Raw genomic sequence first — 19,477 nt, forward strand, 5'->3', positions numbered from 1 at the left:
TCCTGCTTAATGATTAGTGCACTATCACCCCACCCCTGTGATAAGAGTCCGTCCAAGCTTGATTATAAATTTTTATCTTTAAGTCCTCAACTTAAAGATTGGCGCCCTTTGCTTGCTTGGTTGCATTTCTCGTTTGATGATTGTTCTCCGAGAGGGGAAGTCACAACGTCTAGGGCTCTGGACGTCAACTGCCGTGTATTATGCACGGCGGGTGATCGCCGGCTAACTTAGCAACCCCTGGTCAGCTGTAGAGAGAGAAAGTGAACGGCGAAATATTATTACCCGCAAACATAACTAACATACCTCGGTCAGGATAACGGTTTTGTGTGTACACCCCATTCATTCATTGCGGCTCATTCGGCCGATCTCAACAGTCTTTACCTGCGTTTGGAGACAGCAGACCTTTCCCCTTTCGGCTTTCGAAAGCATTATCGTCTTTCCACACGTTGTCAGGGAGGCGGGTCTCTGAGCTAAACTTACATCTCATTATGGCTCATCAAACTGTGTCCCAATATTATGCCGCAATTAGGTCTCACATCAACCTGTACTCAAATACATAATTCGCATCTCTTATGAAGATAGCCTGACCTCTTAACGGTTTCTCACACCTCGCATCTGGAACACACAGGTTCGAATCTAGGCTCTCTCTTGGCCTATTGTCGCATCCAAGCCTCCTCGGGCCACTTTCACACATATCTCACACACACAAATCTCGGCTCTTTCTGGCCATGCATCTACTCTAGGTTCTCATCCCACACACACAGGCACGGATTAGTCTGTTGCAGTATCTTATAAAAGACCCTATCTGAATCACAACGATGTGAATATCTCTCTGGTCTCGCTGCAAGCTGAAAACCATGCCCAATGTGTAATCATGCACATCCTAAAACTGTTAATTATGTCGTCTCTTCCACGTTCGAAATCTCTAGGGGTAAGTGAACCTCCAACTCATTTTGATGACTTTGATATCAGTATAACCCTCGCGTCCATACATGGCACAAAATATATCTACATACAAAATCTCGTAATCATTACCCTCATACCAACTAAAACAAAGCTAATAAAACACATGGCTGGCGCCTGCCGTCAGCCCCAAGCTTTTATTTCAATCTACACTTGAAATAAACACGCTTAAGGCATTTTAAAATTAAGTTTTAAATATTTGCATTACTGGAAATCTATAGCTATAAGTCAAGCTTAAATGCAGTTCATCTCATCTGAAATCCTCCGTCATTGCCTCAGCACGCCGTCCAGGTCTGCGTTGTGTAATTAGCACATTCTAGTGCTATGTGCACTGGATCCTGAAGCCTGGCACTCGAATCCTGGGAATGTCATTACAGATGCCGTCTTCTTCTTTGTCGATCCTCGGCAAATCCTGGAAATTAGATGGTGAAGTATGACACTTCTCTTCACTGCCTTGTATGTGTTCGCGTACAATGCCGCGACCTAGGCCACATGTTAGTAACTTAATCTCCTACTTATGATATTAGTCCGACCATGAGTAGAGCCTATTATGGCAATGATACCCGGTAACGACAAGTCCGTATGGCAGTCAACTTACGCGTACCGCACCTAATTGAAGACCTCGATCTAGTTACGATATTTATTTACTCACAGTAAATGCTCGGGTGAGCTAGTGTACTCCCTAACTATTGCTGTCTAATCACTTTTTAGAGGCACATTGTCTTGAAGTTGGATACGAGCGTCACGCACTATACACCGCTCTTTCAACAACTAGCCTCCAACTCACGCGGCTGTCTACCTTATATAGTATCTTCCAGTTTTCGTTGGGCTGGGTGTTTCCCGCTCTCACTAGAGATTGTCTTTTTTTACCGGGCGTCCCTTTTCAACGGTTGTTTGAACTTAAGTAAGGAAACCTTTAACATGCCTACTTGTCATAGTTATGGTGTAAATAGTGCTCCATAATTCCAATCAATATATTCGAGTGTTTTACATTCGCCGAAACTTACACTCGTGTGGAAATAAAACCTCAGATTAACACGCTATTAGGCCTGGAGTGCTCAGATTCAGTTACGTGTTGTTGGTACTATTGAAATGGCGTATGGCTTTTAGTGCCGGGAGTGTCCGAGGGCATGTTCGGCTCGCCAGGTGCAGGTTTTTCAATTTGACTCCCGTAGGCGACCTGCGCGCCGTGATGAGATTGAAATGATGAAGAAGACAACACATACACCCAGCCCCCGTGCCAGCGAAATTAACCAATGATAGTTAAAATTCCCGATCCTGCCGGGAATCGAACACGGGACCCCTGTGACCAAAGGCCAGAACACTAACCATTTAGCCATAGAGCCGGACTGTTGGTACTACTGGCATTAAGTGACAAATTCAGACATCTTTGTCTCTGTCTCGCGATCTCCTTTCTCTTATTCTGACTCGCTTGGGGACGCTATGTACGGTGTCTTCACGAGTAAGTTCAAAATAAAACTTGCTTTCTCTTGGAGTTTCCATGAGTAACCGCAAGGACTGCAGCATGCGCTACGGGGTTTGCCTCCCCCAAAAGCGCGGAGTTTGGGCTCCGTATGGAGCTATATACGAATATTTGAATTTTTTATTAACATAAAATGAAGATATTTGGACCGCAATATGGCGATGAGGCAAAATACGTTCACAGCTATTTTAATAGGAAGATAATTAACAGAACCTCAAATTCCTTTTTTGAGAAACAGGAATTAGCAGAAGTGCTCTTGTATACTCTTTTACTTCCTCACAAGTTGGTCTTACTATGTTTCTTATTAATATCATCTGTCAAAATACGTAATCTCATTGACAGAAACATAGAAATCTGTACGGTCCCTCTGTTATATTATAATTAAATGAAATATTGAACTTAACGTACTTAAAGACGGTTGTACGATATTATCTTCAGCATTTCCTTTATTAAGAAAGTAGTTACCGGTACTGCGTTTCTGAAAGGTTACTTCAGCACGTTGATAAACGTTGAATGCCTCTTTAGTTGAGTAGGCCTACATTAAATTATGTTTGCCAACTGTTGTTATCCATTCATGGCTATGGGTTCAGAGGCAAACATACTCTTCATATTCTTCAACAAGGGTGATGTTCTTAGCTACTTTAACTAGTTTATGGCTAATCCATGTAGCTAAAAAGTACAAAACCGGGCGAGTTGGCCGTGCTGTTAGGAGCGCGCAGCTGTGAGCTTGCATCCGGTAGTTAGTGGGTTCGAGCACCGCTTTCGGCAGCCCAGAAGATGGTTTTCCGTAAATTCCCATTTTTACACCAGACAAATGCTCGGGCTGTACCATAATTAAGGCCACGGCCGATTCCTTCCCACTCCCTGGCCTTTCCAATCCCATCGTCGCCATAAGACCTATCTGTGTCGGTGCGACGTAAAGCAAAGTGTAAAAAAAGCACAAAGTACAAAGTGATGGTGGGTGGTGGTGATTATTAAGAGGAAGTATAACTGGGCAACTATCCGCTATTAACACTAATCAGAGGAGGGAAATAGGGAAGGGATTCGACACTTCGGAAAATGAAAGTATCGGCCATAGAAAGACAAAGGTCACGAAGATTTTGAAAATGAAAGACTCTCTGGGCCTCGAACTCTCTAATGTCGTCGGGGTCGGAAAATAATAAGAGTTGATCAAGGGAGGTCGGATGGGATAGAAGAACGTGAGGAGCCTGGCACAAGTAAGTAGAAGCAATGAGGGGACTCAGCCAAGGGCCCCGCTCCACGCTCCCAAGTTAAGAACCCATAGGGCCCCTTTTAGTGGTCTCTTACGAGAGGCAGGGGATATCGTGCATGTGTTCTGTCCCCCTCCCACAAAATGGTGCAAAACGGACAACACTATTATGTTTATGCCAACACCATTTCAAAATTGCTGATCATAATTTGTATGGCTATAGTCTTCAGAGTAATACTCACCACCACCACCACCACCACCACCACCACCACCACCACCACCACCATCATCATCATTATCATCATCATTATCAAAAGTAGAAGAAGAAGACAGAGCAAATGGCTGTGCGGTTAGGATCACGTGGCTATCAACTTGCATTTGGTAGATAGTGGGTTCGAACCCCACTGTAGTCAGCCTTGATGATAGTTTTCCGTGGTTACCCGTTTTCACATCTGGCAAATGCTCAGGCTATTCCTTGATTAAGGCCAAAGTCGCTTCCTTCCCACTTTTAGCGTGTCCTATCCCATGGTCACCGTGTGGTGCGACGTAAAGCAGATCGTAAAAAACGAAGAATACGGTACTTAGGCATTATGTGGATATTGGGCTACACTTATCATTCGAAGCAAAATTATCACTTTAATAGGAGTGCTATAACACTTGTGGTAGATAACTGCGAATCAGTTTGTAATAGGCTTCATTATCTTTAAACTCTGTGGGTGCGGGTGGTACAATAACACCCATGGTATCCCCTGCCTGTCGAAAGAACTGACTAAAAGGGGTCCCTGGGCCTCTTAACTTGGAAGCACTGGTTGGCGACAACGAGACCCTTAGCTGTGTCATGGTATTTTTCGCTTAATTGTGCCAGGCGCTTTGCTTTAATATTTCGTAAGCGAGCTCCCTTGGATAGTTAACTCGAAAAAGAAAAGGTCTGTACAGTCCCTAGTACCCTTTTTGCTTCTTTTTTAAAAACTAACTTTATTTGGGAGGATTCCTAGAACAGTTTAAAGACTTGGGTGGATTAGGAACATTTTTGGTATGGAATTCCACTTGAGTGTTTACGTCCATCTACCCTCTTCTGTTCAAACTGCGATTCATCAACAATATGTCAGAAGAAAATACATAATGAAGCCCACATATATATAAAAAATATTGTTCATATAAACATGATATTCTTCAGGAATAATTTCAATGTAATAACATACTAACCTCGTACAAGACTGAATTATGAAATGTACAGTAGGTTGCCATTTATCACGCCTGGAATGTTGTACCGTACCCACTGAAATTACCATAGCTCATCAGTGGAAAGCGAAACACTCTAATCCCGCCAGTTGTCATATTCTGACAATTTGATGTAGTGCAGTATTCCATTTTTCTTAAAAATGGAAGCATATCTCACATTATCACATCGGGCTCGCCCACATTATAACGATGCTTAAGACTCAATGTGGATTGTGGTATCGTCTCCAAATCTTCCTAGACTGACCTTGTGATCATATACCGCTGCTAGCGTTGCTCTGCAGCAGACCCATGCCTTTTGGGATATCAGCGAATAATGCTGACCGTTACGCTATGGAGGTGGACTTTTTTAAATTAAGATATTAGAACACCAACTCATTACAATTCATCCCTTTAGAGACTTTTTATATTTTTTTACAAGTTGTTTTCCGTCGCACCGACACAGACAGGTCTTATGGCGACGATGGGACAGTAAACGGCTAGGAGTGGAAAGGAAGCGACCGTGACCTTAATTAAAGTACAGTCCCAACATTTGCCTGGTGTGAAAATAGGAAACCACGGAAAACCTTCTTCAGGGCTGCCGAATACTGGATACTGGCCGTACTTAGGCGACTGCAGCTATCGAGCACGGTACTTTAGAGCCTATGCAGTATCTGTAACAGTGCGTCTTGGAAAAATAATGCTCTTGATTTTAGCACAACAAATATAGACTAATATGTTTAATCCTTCAATGCGCAATTTATTATTTTCTCTTAAAGATGATGGTTTTTCATTCCAAAAGTAATACATTATTATCAGAAAAGTATTTAAACAATTATTTGTCAAAACGAACTTTTATTTATTTATTTATTTGGATCAGTCAAAATATAAAGAGTTTTGAATGTTTTACGTACCAGTATATGCAAAGCTGTACAATTACTGTAGCTACTGTCACACTTCAATCTTAGGGATGTTCTGGCTCACGAATTCTCTGAGGTAAACATCATCTTATTCGCTTCCCCTTAACTGTTTAAAGTCTGCACTTCACTCGAGCTGATTAGCAAGAAAATCATAAATAAACGTAGTTCAATTTTGCTACACTAGCGACACCTAGCGTGATCGTCTGCAAGGTAGAAATAAATGTACATTTGTACATTTGTAAAAATTGTAAAGCAATTATAACAAGCAAGTACATTCTCCTATGCACGTTTGCAATGCTGTGCATTTAAGGGTTAAAGGAATTTGCGGCTTCCATTGACAGATACCACATTATTTATGACAGAATACAGTACTGTATGTGTGTGTTTTAATAGGAATATTTTGGGGCAACTTATTGTAACCTCAAGTTCATAAAGAAATATCAGGTTAGATTAGATTTAATTAGGCCTATACTTCATTCAATAACATTAGACTTGATCATAATTTTTGATTGTTTGCAGTTTTACGATGCACTGCAAGGAATGCTGTTATCATTCAGATAAAAATCACGTAGCATACACCAAATTAAACAATTATATGCTGTAATACTAAAAATGTCCGGCTCCTTGGATGAATGGTCGGCGTAGCAGCCTTCAGTTCAGAGTGTCAAGGATTCGATTCCCGGCCAGGCCGGTGTTTTGAACCACGCTTATTTGCTTAAAGGTGTATATCTCGTGTTCGTCTTGTTACACATCGTCATTCACACCCAAAATATCACACTACTAACCACCGCAGAAACACGTAATATTGAATACGCAGGATTGTCGACGAGAAGGGCATCCGGCTGTAAAACTAAGCTAAATACATGCTAGTATCAACCCCAAATAACTGGGTAAAATGTCAAGAAATGATAAGAAGACGAAATACTAAATTTCTGATCAGACATTTGTGCTTACTTTGGCTTTAAAGATATAGTTCAACAGGTTGCAATGTTGACCAAGAAATATTCTCTTCCAATGCTAAGAATTTATTTTCATACTTTCTCCTGAGATTCGTAAATGTTTGGAAATATCTGCAATAATTTGTGAATATTCTTTTCTAAACCTATTTCAGACCCACGTTATATGGTATGCTTTGCCATTATGGAAGTAAATACATTGAGAAACAATGGTATTAGATTAAATCAATAAAGCTTACAAATGCTCCAATTTATAACTTATAAATAGTTTGTTAATCCCGAATTTAAAGCAAAATTACCTCTAAAGACTGAAATACTTGATATATACTTGGACAATTATGTTCGTAAAATAACATTTTACTTCATAAAAATGCCTACATTTTATGAATGAAAGAATATGATTTTACCGCCAGCAAGCCACTGTGTCCTGCAGTGGACACATGATCCATATTGCCGTACACTCGCAACTTTCGTGTTCATTTATCAAGTTGCATCGGAGCAGGCTAGTGTAAAATGGGTCTTAAACATTTTATTTTGTAGCTGAATGGCGCAGGCTAACCAAAACGGATGTGGTAAACTGTCCGGAGGGAACAACAATGGCGGCAATAATTATTCCCGCCAGCCGCTCTCCGCAACAATGGTCAAATGTCACCTGTCGCCCTCGCACCCACTTTTGTTTCCCGGCAGAGCGCTCTGTCTTTCTAACAAATGACTGTGACAGAGCGCAACGGGAGGATGTACAGAAGGACGCGGCTGTAACAGTCTCGAACTCATATACCAGTATTCTCTCATGCGATTTAGTCATATCTTTGGGATGGTAATTTGTTCACTTGTTAGAGCAAAGAAACCTACAATATAATTTTACGTTCTACGACCATTATACTGTAATTCTTTTCTCACAATTTTACACAATGTTCTCAATTTAATTTCGCCCATGACCATCTATGGAGTGAAAGATGCTCATTATCTGTTTTTAATGTTGTGAGAATTATGTAACAGTCGTGGGAGTATTCTGTACACTTTCCGCTTAAAAGCACTTACAGCGTGTAAGTCTGCCAGATGGTTCTCATACACAGTGTATCCGTGATGATGTTACAAGCTTGCAGGGATGGTGGAGGACGGCAAATGGATCAATTTGAGATGAGGAACCGTGGTCCGGAAACGATAGAGTCGAAAGTTACTAATAAACAAATTTTTTAACGTCCGTCCGTTCTTAACAGACGCCGGGATGTCGGAATTTCGTCCCGCAGTAGTTTTTTTTTGCTAGGGGCTTTACGTCGCACCGACACAGATAGGTCTTATGGCGACGATGGAATTGGAAAGGCCTAGGAGTTGGAAGGAAGCGACCGTGGCCTTAATAAAGGTACAGCCACAGCATTTGCCTGGTGTGAAAATGGGAAACCACGGAAAACCATCTTCAGCGATAATTAGAAATATGTCCTTTCTGAAATGATGTAATACGTTTCAAAAGTATAATGCCAGTCACAGACATGTTTACATGTTTAAATATATCTCAAAAACTGAAGATGTTACAGTCGTGGTAAATGGTATTTGGAAGCTCTTTTAAAGAAACGGGTACTGTTTGTTTTTGGAAAATTCACTTAAGTGGGGAGTGTGAAAAAAAGTAAAAAATTGAATTCTTTTTCTGGAGAAACTGAAGGTTACAGACGTGGCTGCTTCCTTCCCACTCCTAGCCCTTTCCGGTCCCATTGTCGCCACAAGACCTAAATGTGTCGGTGCGACGTAAAGTAACTTGCAAAAAAAAAAAAAAAAAAAAAAAAAAAAATACCAGGAGTACCTAGTTACCTTTAGTGGATCGAGCAAGTGGCTGCATGGTTTGGGTCACATAACTGTCAGTTGCATTCGAGAGATATTGGGTTCGAATCCCACTGTCGTTAGTCCTGAGGATGGTTTTCCGTAGTTTCCCATTTTCACACCATGCAAATGCCGGGGTTTACCTTAATTAAGATCACGGTCGCTTCCATCCTACTCCTACCCCTTTCCTATCCCACCGTCGCCCTAAGACCCATCTGTGTAAAGTAAGTAAATAAATAAATAAATAAATAAATAAATAAATAAATAAATAAATAAATAAATAAATAAATAAATAAATAAATAAATAAATAAGAATTCAGGAGAATCATATTTTAATCTATATATATATAATAACCGTTCCCGACTGACTGACTGACTGACTGACTGACTGACTGACTGACTGACTGACTGACTGATTCATCATCGCCGAGCCAAAACCACTGAATAGAATTAAATGAAATTTTGTGGATACATTCATATTAACATGGAGGTGCTCGCTAAGAGAGGACTTTTGGATATTCCGTCGCTAAGGGGCTGAAATTTTAAAATAAGTATATCTGTATCTCAAAAATTCAAAAGTTTACAACGTAAAAATTGGTATTTTGAATCTCCTTTAAAAATAAGGAAACACGTATTTTTGTTTTCGGGAAATCCCATTAAGGGGGTGAAAAAGGGAAAAAAGGGGTTGAACACCTTTTATGAGGAGACTTATATCTCAAAACCTGAAGACGTTAAAGACATGAAAATTGAAAATAAAGAAAATAAAGAAACACGTATTTTTGTGTTTTTGGATAATCCGATGAATAGGGGTGAACAGGAGTGACAAATGGGGGGAATTTTAAAAAAGACTATATCTGCATATTATCTCAGACACGTAACATATTACAGAGTTGAAAAATGGTATTTGGAATTTCCTGCAAACGTAAAGAAACATAAATATTTTATTCCGAAAATCCACTTAAGGGGAACTGAAAAAGGGGGTGAATTTTTAAAATTAGCGTATCTACAGTATATCTCAAAAACTTAACATGTTGCAGACGTGAAAATTGGTATTTGGAACCTCCTTTAAAAATAACGAAACACGCATTCTTTGGTTTTCGGAAAAAACCTTAACGGCGTGGGGGGGGGGGGCGGGTGAAAAGTATGAAAAATTAGTTGAAATATTTGTAAGAGAATGTACATATACGCCAAAAAATCTAAGGATGTTACAAACTTGAAAACTGTATATGGAATCTCCTTTAAAAGTAAAGAAACACGCATTTGCTGGAGGAATCAACATGGTAGGGGGGGGGGGAGTAGGGGGATGAAAACGGAGATGAATTCATTTTAGGAGGATAAATATATCTCAAAAACTGAAAACAGTCGTGGTAAATGGTATTTGGAAGCTCTTTTAAAGAAACGGATACTGTTTGTTTTTGGAAAATTCACTTGAGTGGGGAGTGTGAAAGGAAGTAAAAAATTGAATTCTTTTTCTGGAGAAACTGAAGGTTACAGACGTGGAAATTGGTATTTGGAATATCCTTTAAAAATAAAGAAACACATTTTTGGGGGGGACCAACTTAACGGGCGTGGGTGGAGTGAAAAAGGAGGTGAAGTCTTTTCATGAGGATACTTATATCTCAAAAACTGAAGATGTTACAGACATGAAAATTTGAATTTGAAATTTATCTCAAAGTAAGGAAACACGTAATCTTTGTCTTTGGAAAATCCACTTAAGGGGGTGAATTAATTGAAAAATTAGTTGATACTTTGTATGAGGATACATATATCTCAAAAACTAAAGATGTTAAAGAAAGAAACATGAATGTTTGTTTTCAGAAAATGCACTTAGAGGGGGTGAGGGTGGGGGAAGGACTAATCAAGGGATCGAATTATTTTTATGGGTATACTTACGTATATCTCAAAAAATGAAGATGTTACAGATGTGGGAATAGGTACTTGGAATCTCTTGAGAGAAGACTGTTTCCCACATGTACATTTCTACGTCGCAGGGTTGTCTTAGGCCCAAAAGGTAATACCACAAACATGGTTTACAAAGAATTTCTGGGGGTAAATGAAGCTCAAGTTTTGGGTGAGTTTCTATACTTTAATAATTTTCAGATAATGCCGAGGAACGATTACTTTGATCAAATTACGAAATCCACGGGAGTGAAGCCGCGGGTAATTGCTAGTAATAATGATAAATGTACAATTCTGCACAACATCACTATATTATTTTTACCGCCGCGCACCACTGATCGTCTGAGAAAAATAGTAGGGCCTAGTTAGTTGAAAGAAAGGAGAGCATCTCTACCAGTGCCGGGGTGGGAGGAGAGCAAAGTTATTTTAACTCCTCCCATGACTGTACCACTAGCTTACGAATGCCTATAAAATTTAGTCATGGACAGAGATCAGACTACCGAAATATCACAGCGGTTAAATAAGAAAACAAAGTAGTTTACCAATAAATAATATTAATAAAAGTAATTAATTGACTATATTGAGAGAAATATTCCTTCAAAATTGTTGATCTTACTTCAGTACATTCTCAAAATGATATTAACCCCAACACTGTAGGATAGTTTGAAGTAGTTCTAACAATCTGTGCATAATAATAGTAACAACTCAGAATATTCCCCCGGTACCCGCACCTATTCCATAGTACCTGGTATCCCGACACTTGAGACCTCACTTGATCATTTCCCGTAGCTTGTGAACATGGATGTAATAACGAGAACTCTCTCCATGCTGTTAACGGAACGGTTGCGGGCAGAGCCTCCGATTCAATAATAATAATGTTATTTGCTTTACGTCCCACTAACTACTTTTACGATCTTCGGAGACGCCGAGGTGCCGGAATTTAGTCCCGCAGGAGTTCTTTTACGTGCCAGTAAATCTACCGACACGAGGCTGTCGTATTTGAGCACCTTCAAATACCACCGGACTGAGCCAGGATCGAACCTGCCAAGTTGGGGTTAGAAGGCCAGCGCCTTAACCGTCTGAGCCACTCAGCCCGACTAGCCTCCGATTCAACTGCGATTGATTTTCGGTGGGGCAATTTTAAATTATAAAACCCGCTGACATTGTTAATAGTAATTTCGTTTAGCTATTTGTAGCCTGGTGCAGCTCTTGTAAGGCAGGCCCTCCGACGAGGGTGGGCGGCATCTGCCGGGTGTGGGAAACTCGGTGTTATTAAAGTGGATGATGGTGTTATTTGTGGTGTGAGTTGCAAGGATGTTGGGGACAATACAAATAGTCAGTCCCCTAACCAAGGGAATGAACCATTTCGAGTCAATTGTATTACAAGTATTCAAATGGAATGAAACATATAGAGGCACCGGCACTTGAATTAAAATTGTACATTAGGATTCAATTCCAACCGCAATTGAATGGGTAATGTTTATACTGATATACTGGAGAAGACAAAAAATCTACACTTTCGTGTTGCAGCATTCTAAATGAAGGATGTGGATTTTTGCGTAAAGAGAAAATTTATAATTTCAGTATAGCAGAATTGCATTGTGTTAAAAGAAATGTTTCAATATTCTATACCAAAGAAGTAGGAGTTGTGTATCTTACGATAAGAGGTTATTCTCAGATAGGCTAAGCCAAATAATATTTATTTCCATAGAGAAAAATGTTCTTAGTTCTTCCGCGAAAGAGGGAGAATTCCTCTCCAAATTTATTTGTCCAGCTGTGGAAAATGTTATTTCTGCTGGAACAGATGTTTCAGTGACCATATCACTTATTCCGCTGTTTCTGATATATCAAGGAATCAGTCGTCGACATGCCTGACTTTCTAAGCGTATGCACCTCTCTCAGCAGAAAGCCAACTGAACTGTTACCAGTTGACTCGACGGATGTAACTGTAAACATAAACTGGCTTTGGTGGTGGAGGCATGTGAAGCGAATGAAGGAGGATAGGTTACCTAGGAGAGCAATGGACTCGCTCATGGATTGAACGCTGAAAGATATATTTGACTTTCTTCTTTGTTTACGTGCCTGTAATTCTAAGGAAGGTTGATATGTGACTGCATATAATACTTATAATCTTAGATAAAACCTACCAAGTAGGTATAACTAGACTACTTTTCATGATTTTATTTTTATTTTCCCCAGTCCTTATCACAAAAGCCAACTAAGTCACTGCCCATTGTGTAATGTTACTTATAACTAAAAACATTAAAAAGGAACAAAGAAATACACATAGTTATCTTAGAAATATTTTAGAAAACATACAGTTATTATACATACATACTTCAATATTATAGACCGTTATACCTTTCAGTGTTCAGTCTGCAAGTCTCTGTGCGTTAACTAATCGTGTACACAATTTTGTATCGGCAACCAGTTCTGTGACCAAGTTTAGTTCGCCACCTCCTTTAATCACCAAAAATGGAGTCTAAGAATCTTCACCTTGTTCTGCCTCTACTTGTCCGAACCTCCTCTTTATTACCTCCTCAACTAAGGTTGGCGACAACAAGGGCATCCGGCCGTAAAAATATCATGCCATATAAACACATCTCACCTCATCCCCGACCCCGTATCAAGAAATGGGACTAAGAGGCAGACAGACAGACAAACCGTTCATAGAGCCAAGTATGTTTATTCTTACAAGGTTCGTGTGCAGCAATATGAATAATGGAAATGGTTTACAACAATGTTTGCAACGTTCGATGTGATATGTGAGTGAAGTTCGTATTTTTTCAATATTTTGACCATAACATATTCATTTTCAGTCCTAAAAGGGGACTGAAAACAAGTCGTAAATATCTGACACTGACTTAACAGCGAAATATGATGTATTTAGGGAACATCATATCAGAAAGCAGATACCATCTCCTGTAGATATTAGGCCGATTGCCAGGGAAAATTGAGAGAAAACATGGTGCTGAACACAGAAGAACATGGCTAGGCGAGAATAACGAGTGGACAGAGATCAACAGTGTTTGGCTGCTTTCCTATGTGTCACATGGCAGAAGAACTTTGCCATGGTGACCGCAAAGTCCAGGGAACCGTATTGGTCACGCAAAGAAGAAGAGATTCCAAATTGAAACGTTAAAGTGGACCGTTATGAGAGGGAATAGGATACCCAGAACCGAAGTATCATTGTCCATATACATTTGGAATTACTTCTTTTCTCTCCTCAAAGCGAAATGAAAACGCATTAACTTCTACTATTCAATGCATATTTCCTCTGGTCATCTCGTGCATTCATCAAAGACAGTAGCCGGGTGAGTATGAGCTGATATGCCTTTTAATCAGTTTAACTGATTTTGTCCTTAGTCCACCTTGACAAATATCGGCTTCGGGGTATGGATGTTGGTTATAGAAGGACATTTATGTTGGAAAATTATTTGCTTCTCATCGAAGACTATTTCAAATCAAACAGGAACGCAATGCAAATGATCTCACCGGACAAAGAATTATTCACCCTAGTGCACATGCATAGATGGATTGTTAAGCTTATACAGATTGCTCAACCGCACGCGCACTGCATCTACGTGAGCGATCAGTGAGACATTGATGTTTCGAGCGGACACTGTATGTCAACATGTAAGGATGTGACAGAGTGGGAAAAAGGGGCAATCGTGTTTGGCCGTGCCCTCGGCCATACGGTGCATGGAGTTGCTGAATTTTTTGGTGTTTCGCAGCGAACTGTTCAACGTGTCTACAAGCAGTGGTGTACTACACGTGGCCACGAAATACGACATCAGAATTGTGGTGGGAAAACAATCCTGACTGAGAGGGATCGGAGAGGCGTTTCACGACTTGTGAATCAAAATCGCTTCCAAACCCAACAGGAATTGCTGTAGTCAGTGAATAAAGGTCAATCCAAACCTGTCAGTGAGAGAATATTGCGATGGGAACTCCATGCAATGAACATTTGGAGTCGGCCACCTCGCAAGAGACCATTGCTCACACAGGCGCATAAAACCGCGCGCCTTCAATGGGCCAGAAATCGAACGTGGACAGTAGCTGACTGGCGGAACGTAATGTGGTCTGACGAATAACGTTTTTCCCAGTATTCCAATGACTCATGTCGTCGATTGCACCAAAGGCTAAACGAAGCATTTCATCCTGGATGTGTGCAAGGTCAGGTTCAAGCCGTAGGTGGGACTGTGATATTTTGTGGGTGTTTCTCGTAGTCTATCATGGATTGGGCTCGCTCACTGAGGTGACCACTAACATGAAGCAGGATATTCATTTAAACATTCTGGATGATCAGACGTTGCCTTTCAATCAAGATCTGCATGATGAGTATACTATTGATACCCCGATTTTTCAAGATGGCAACAGCAATGTTCATCAGGCTGAACGCATATGTGACTGGTTTTATGAACACTCCCGCATCCTATTACATCTTGATTGGCCTACATAATCACCTGACTTGAACTCCATTGAAAGTCAGTAGGACATTTTGGAACCGCTGGTAAAACACCGACATCAGTATCCCCGCAATGCGGATGCGACGTACCTGCACAACCTTGTGGACTCACTTCCTAACCGAATTCAGGAGGTTATCAAGTCCAGAGTCGGAGTTACAAGGTATTAAATGGTACTTGTAATGATTTCTTCAGGGGTGACAAAATTTCTGTCCGGTGAGCTTACTTGACATCTGGTAATCATTTCATGTTGAAAAGAATATCTTAAATGAGAAGGACGAATCTTAGAAAAATTAACGACCTGCGTAGGGTACGATCACCACTTATGAGGTTTTTTTTTTTTCCAAATGTCAACAAATATTTCCTTCCTGGCCAACATCCACATTTTCAAGCTCATATTTACCAGTATGAACTGCTACACAGAAATTTATCTCTGAGGACAAAATCAGCCAAATATATTCGGAGGCACTTTATCCAAGCATAACCGATTAAGGCCTTTGTTTTGTTTTGGAACGTGCTTAATTTTTGGTAGATTGATAGGAAACTATCAATCTTATATCCCATTACACATGTTGTACAGGTTCGGCATTCCTGTAATTTCATCCGTTGTCATCCGGAAACACATGTTACTGATATAAAATGACATGGTTTGAATAAGAGTTCATAAACCAACTTTAATCATAAGAGAAAACACAGAACAATTCTGTTGAAATGATCATACTCTACCAGTTTCCCAATAGCTTAATAATTCCAAGTTTATTTACCTTTAGTTCATACAAATATTACGTGATAAAAGTTGCAAGCCATGTTCACAGCGGATTTAAAAAGGGGCATTACAGATTCAATGCCCACTTTGTTTGAGCAGGGCGCCTTTTTGAATATCTGTTTGTGAGTGGAGGTGACAATTGTTTTATGCAGAACTATTCTCTGAACACTTACTATAACTTTTGTTCGTAACTTTATTAATGTAATTACTGTGCATTGCTGAAGGAAATAATAATAATAATAATAATAATAATAATAATAATAATAATAATAATAATAATAATAATAATAATGATAATAATCGAAGTCTTATATGTCAGCGAGATCCTTACACTAAACGGGAAAGGTAACCTAGAAAACATTTTAAAAGAAGAAAGAAGAATCCTGAGGAAAATTCTCGGCCCTCGAAAAACAGAAGATGGTTATAGAGTGAGGTCACGCAAAGTGACAGAAGAGCTTTCCAACATTGCAGCGGGCATCCGCAAAAGACGTCTGAAATTTTATGGGCACGTCCGCAGACTGCAGGCAAGTAGACTGACATACAAGATTCTCACCTACATAGAACTTCTAAAATATATTCCATGGGTACTGGAAGTGAAGAAGGATCTGGAAAGAGCCCAGAGGAACTCAACTGACATCGCGGACAGAAACCTCTATAGGAAAAAATTAATGGATGGAAAGTGCAACCAGAGAACGAAGTGAAAAAGAAGACTGCAGCAAAGTGTACAGAACGAAAAAGGATCCACGGAGAAAGGATGAGAACAGTTTGGCAACTCAGAAAATAGAATCGTTAGAGCTTTGCGTGATCCATTGGGTCCATAAGCACATAATAATAATAATAATAATAATAATAATAATAATAATAATAATAATAATAATAATAATAATAATAATAATAATAATGTCCGCCTCTGTGGTGTAGTGGTTAGCGTGATTAGCTGCCACCCCCGGAGGTACGGGTTCGATTCCCGGCTCTGCCACGAAAATTTGAAAAGTGGTACGAGGGCTGGAACGGGGTCCACTCAGCCTCGGGAGGTCAACTGAGTAGAGGTGGGTTCGATTCCCACCTCAGCCATCCTCGAAGTGGTTTTCCGTGGTTTTCCACTTCTCCTCCAGGCGAATGCCGAGATGGTACCTAACTTAAGGCCACGGCCGCTTTCTTCCCTCTTCCTTGCCTATCCCTTCCAATCTTCCCATCCCTCCACAAGGCCCCTGTTCAGCATAGCAGGTGAGGCCGCCTGGGCGAGGTACTGGTCCACCTCCCCAGTTGTATCCCCCGACCGAAAGTCTCAAGCTCCAGGACACTGCCCTTGAGGCGGTAGAGGTGGGATCCCTCGCTGAGTCCGAGGGAAAAGCCGAACCTGGAGGGTAAACAGATGATGATGATGATGATGATGATGATAATAATAATAATAATAATAATAATAATAATAATAATAATAATAATAATAATAATAATAATAATAATAATAACTGTCTGACCTCCCTCGAACATAAATAGTTTGTCAAACGACACCCGAATGTTGAAAATTGTAGCTAAAATATTCCTTAACATGTGTAAAGTCAATGACGCGAGTCATTGCTTTTAAAAGCTTGCGGGGCCGATGAGCTTCGATGTTAGGCCCCTTAAAACAACAAGCATCATCATCATTTAAACGCTCGCACCGCGCGAGTTGTCCGCGCGGTTATGCCTAGTTTACACGATGCCAGTTGATGAGACAGTTCTTGGCGACAGTTGTCCTCTAATTATTGGGGGACAATCGCTGGGCAGTCCGGCTGAACGAGAACCCGTTCACGCAAGGAAGCTATTGCCACGCCGGTAGATGACGAGAAATGGCTGAGTGCGCAGGGGTTGTAGTATCCCGTGAGGAATTAAATTCACTGCTGAGTCATGCAAAGTTTTGACATCAATCATACCGAATCCTTGAATATTTATTTTATCGGTAATCTAGAAAGTGCCGCTTGACAAGGATTGTTGTCTTTGTGCAGGTCTCCATGCTGGTCCCACAAACATAATCGTTCCCTATACAGCTCAACGAATTTTTCGCTACCCTTCTTTAGGCCATAATTACGTGAACAGCTTACAAATGACTTAAAAGTTAAATTATCAAGGTCACGTAGGTGACTGCGCTTCCCGACTGACACAAGCGAACTGGCTCAACCAGGTGGTGGGTGTTGCAACTGGGCCCAGTTGGTTGTCCTCGGTCTACTCCTGGAGATAACCGATTGCTTGAGCAATTGTGAGGGCAATGCCTAGGCAACTGAACCGAAGTAGTCAATCATTTTAAGACAGTCAACTGTTTTCTGACAATTGTCTCGTCAACTGGCATCGTATAAACTAGGCATTACGGTCCGTTGTTTCCCATTTTCACACGAGTCAAATGCTGGGGCTGTACCCTAATTCAGGCCACAGCCGCTTCCTTCCCACTTCTAGCCCTTTCCTATCCCATCGTGACCATAAGACCTATCTGTGTCGATGGGAAGTACAGCCAATCAACAACAACAACAACAACAACAACAACAACAACAAGACTAATAATAATAATAATAATAATAATAATAATAATAATAATAATAATAATAATAATAATAATAATAATAACAATAAACACTTCAAAATGTCACCAACCTCAGTCGGACCTCCGATCCTTTGAAGAAACAACAAACACTAACCGACTGCAGCGTTTATATAAGTAAAAATAAAATAACATTGGAATATTGATCTGTAACCAGCAATGCATGATTATCCTTCCACTTTCAACGGCCCCACCTTCCTCACGATGGATTTAAAACTTACGGATTTCAATTAAAATGCCCTTCTATATGAGTCCCTGTACAGATACATTTAGTTCTGCGTGAACTGTTGAATCACCTTGTATAATACTTTAAAGGTTCCAACAATAAGGTACCTAGAGTTCATCTCTTTCAGTTTGCTTAACACAGTTTGTGATGCTCTTCTTCATTTCGAGAATGTCATCCTCCGCTTTGTGAAATAGCTCATTGATACATTCAGGCGGATGTTTCTCAGTGGCGAACACTTTTTCCATGATCAGCGTGAGTGGTTTGAAGGCATTCTCCTTTGCCGTGATCAGTTCCTTGACAGGTTCACTTACCAAACACATCTTCACTTGCTCCTTTTCGTCCCCGGACGAGTCACTGTTTGCCGAGAGACATTCCTCTACAGCAGTCACCAACTTCTTGAGTACATCCTCCATTTGCGACACAATACGCGCTGCCTGCTGAGCGAAGTTCTCCCCTTCAGCGGCCAACTTTTCTACACAGTGTCTCATCTCCTCCAAGGCCCCCTTCACTACATTCTCTGCTTCCACATCTTTCCCCGAGGTGCACGAGGTGACGCTTGTAGTTTTACCATCGTTTTCGGCAATCGCCAGCACGTCTTCTACACTTGCTCCAACAGAGTCCATCAATCCCTGCAATTTTTCGAGAATAGAGAAGCTAACTGATTTTCTCATATTAGTCGTTGTCGTGTGATAAACCTGCTTGACGTGCTCTTCGGCGTCCGCCACAACATGCAGCTCCTGTGCAAACTGCCTGTACAGTTCATGACGTGTCGGCTCGAATGGTCGGAAGGTCTCATTAGTATTTGCGTCCTCCTCCTGCCCCAAGGCCTGTAACATAAATAATTTTCTCTTCATAATGGGTTGAAACTATTATTATTATTATTATTATTATTATTATTATTATTATTATTATTATTATTATTATTATTATTATTATTATTATTATTATTTTACTGACATTTTACTAAAAGACTGCTGGGA

The 19,477-nt window shown here is 40.4% G+C and overlaps 1 protein-coding gene across 1 annotated transcript in view; it reads right to left on the minus strand.

The window, feature by feature from the left end:
- Nucleotides 1-17,576: 17,576 nt before the first annotated feature.
- Nucleotides 17,577-19,477, minus strand: part of LOC136867238 (uncharacterized) — a 51,140-nt gene continuing 49,239 nt past the window's right edge. Inside the window, exon 2 of the mRNA XM_067144378.2 lies at nt 17,577-19,324. Coding sequence (XP_067000479.2) covers nt 18,605-19,324 — 720 coding nt within the window. The 3' untranslated portion in view covers nt 17,577-18,604. The remainder of the gene's footprint in view (nt 19,325-19,477) is intronic.

Source organism: Anabrus simplex, chromosome 3 (assembly GCF_040414725.1).
Source record: "Anabrus simplex isolate iqAnaSimp1 chromosome 3, ASM4041472v1, whole genome shotgun sequence".
Lineage (NCBI taxonomy): Eukaryota > Metazoa > Arthropoda > Insecta > Orthoptera > Tettigoniidae > Anabrus > Anabrus simplex.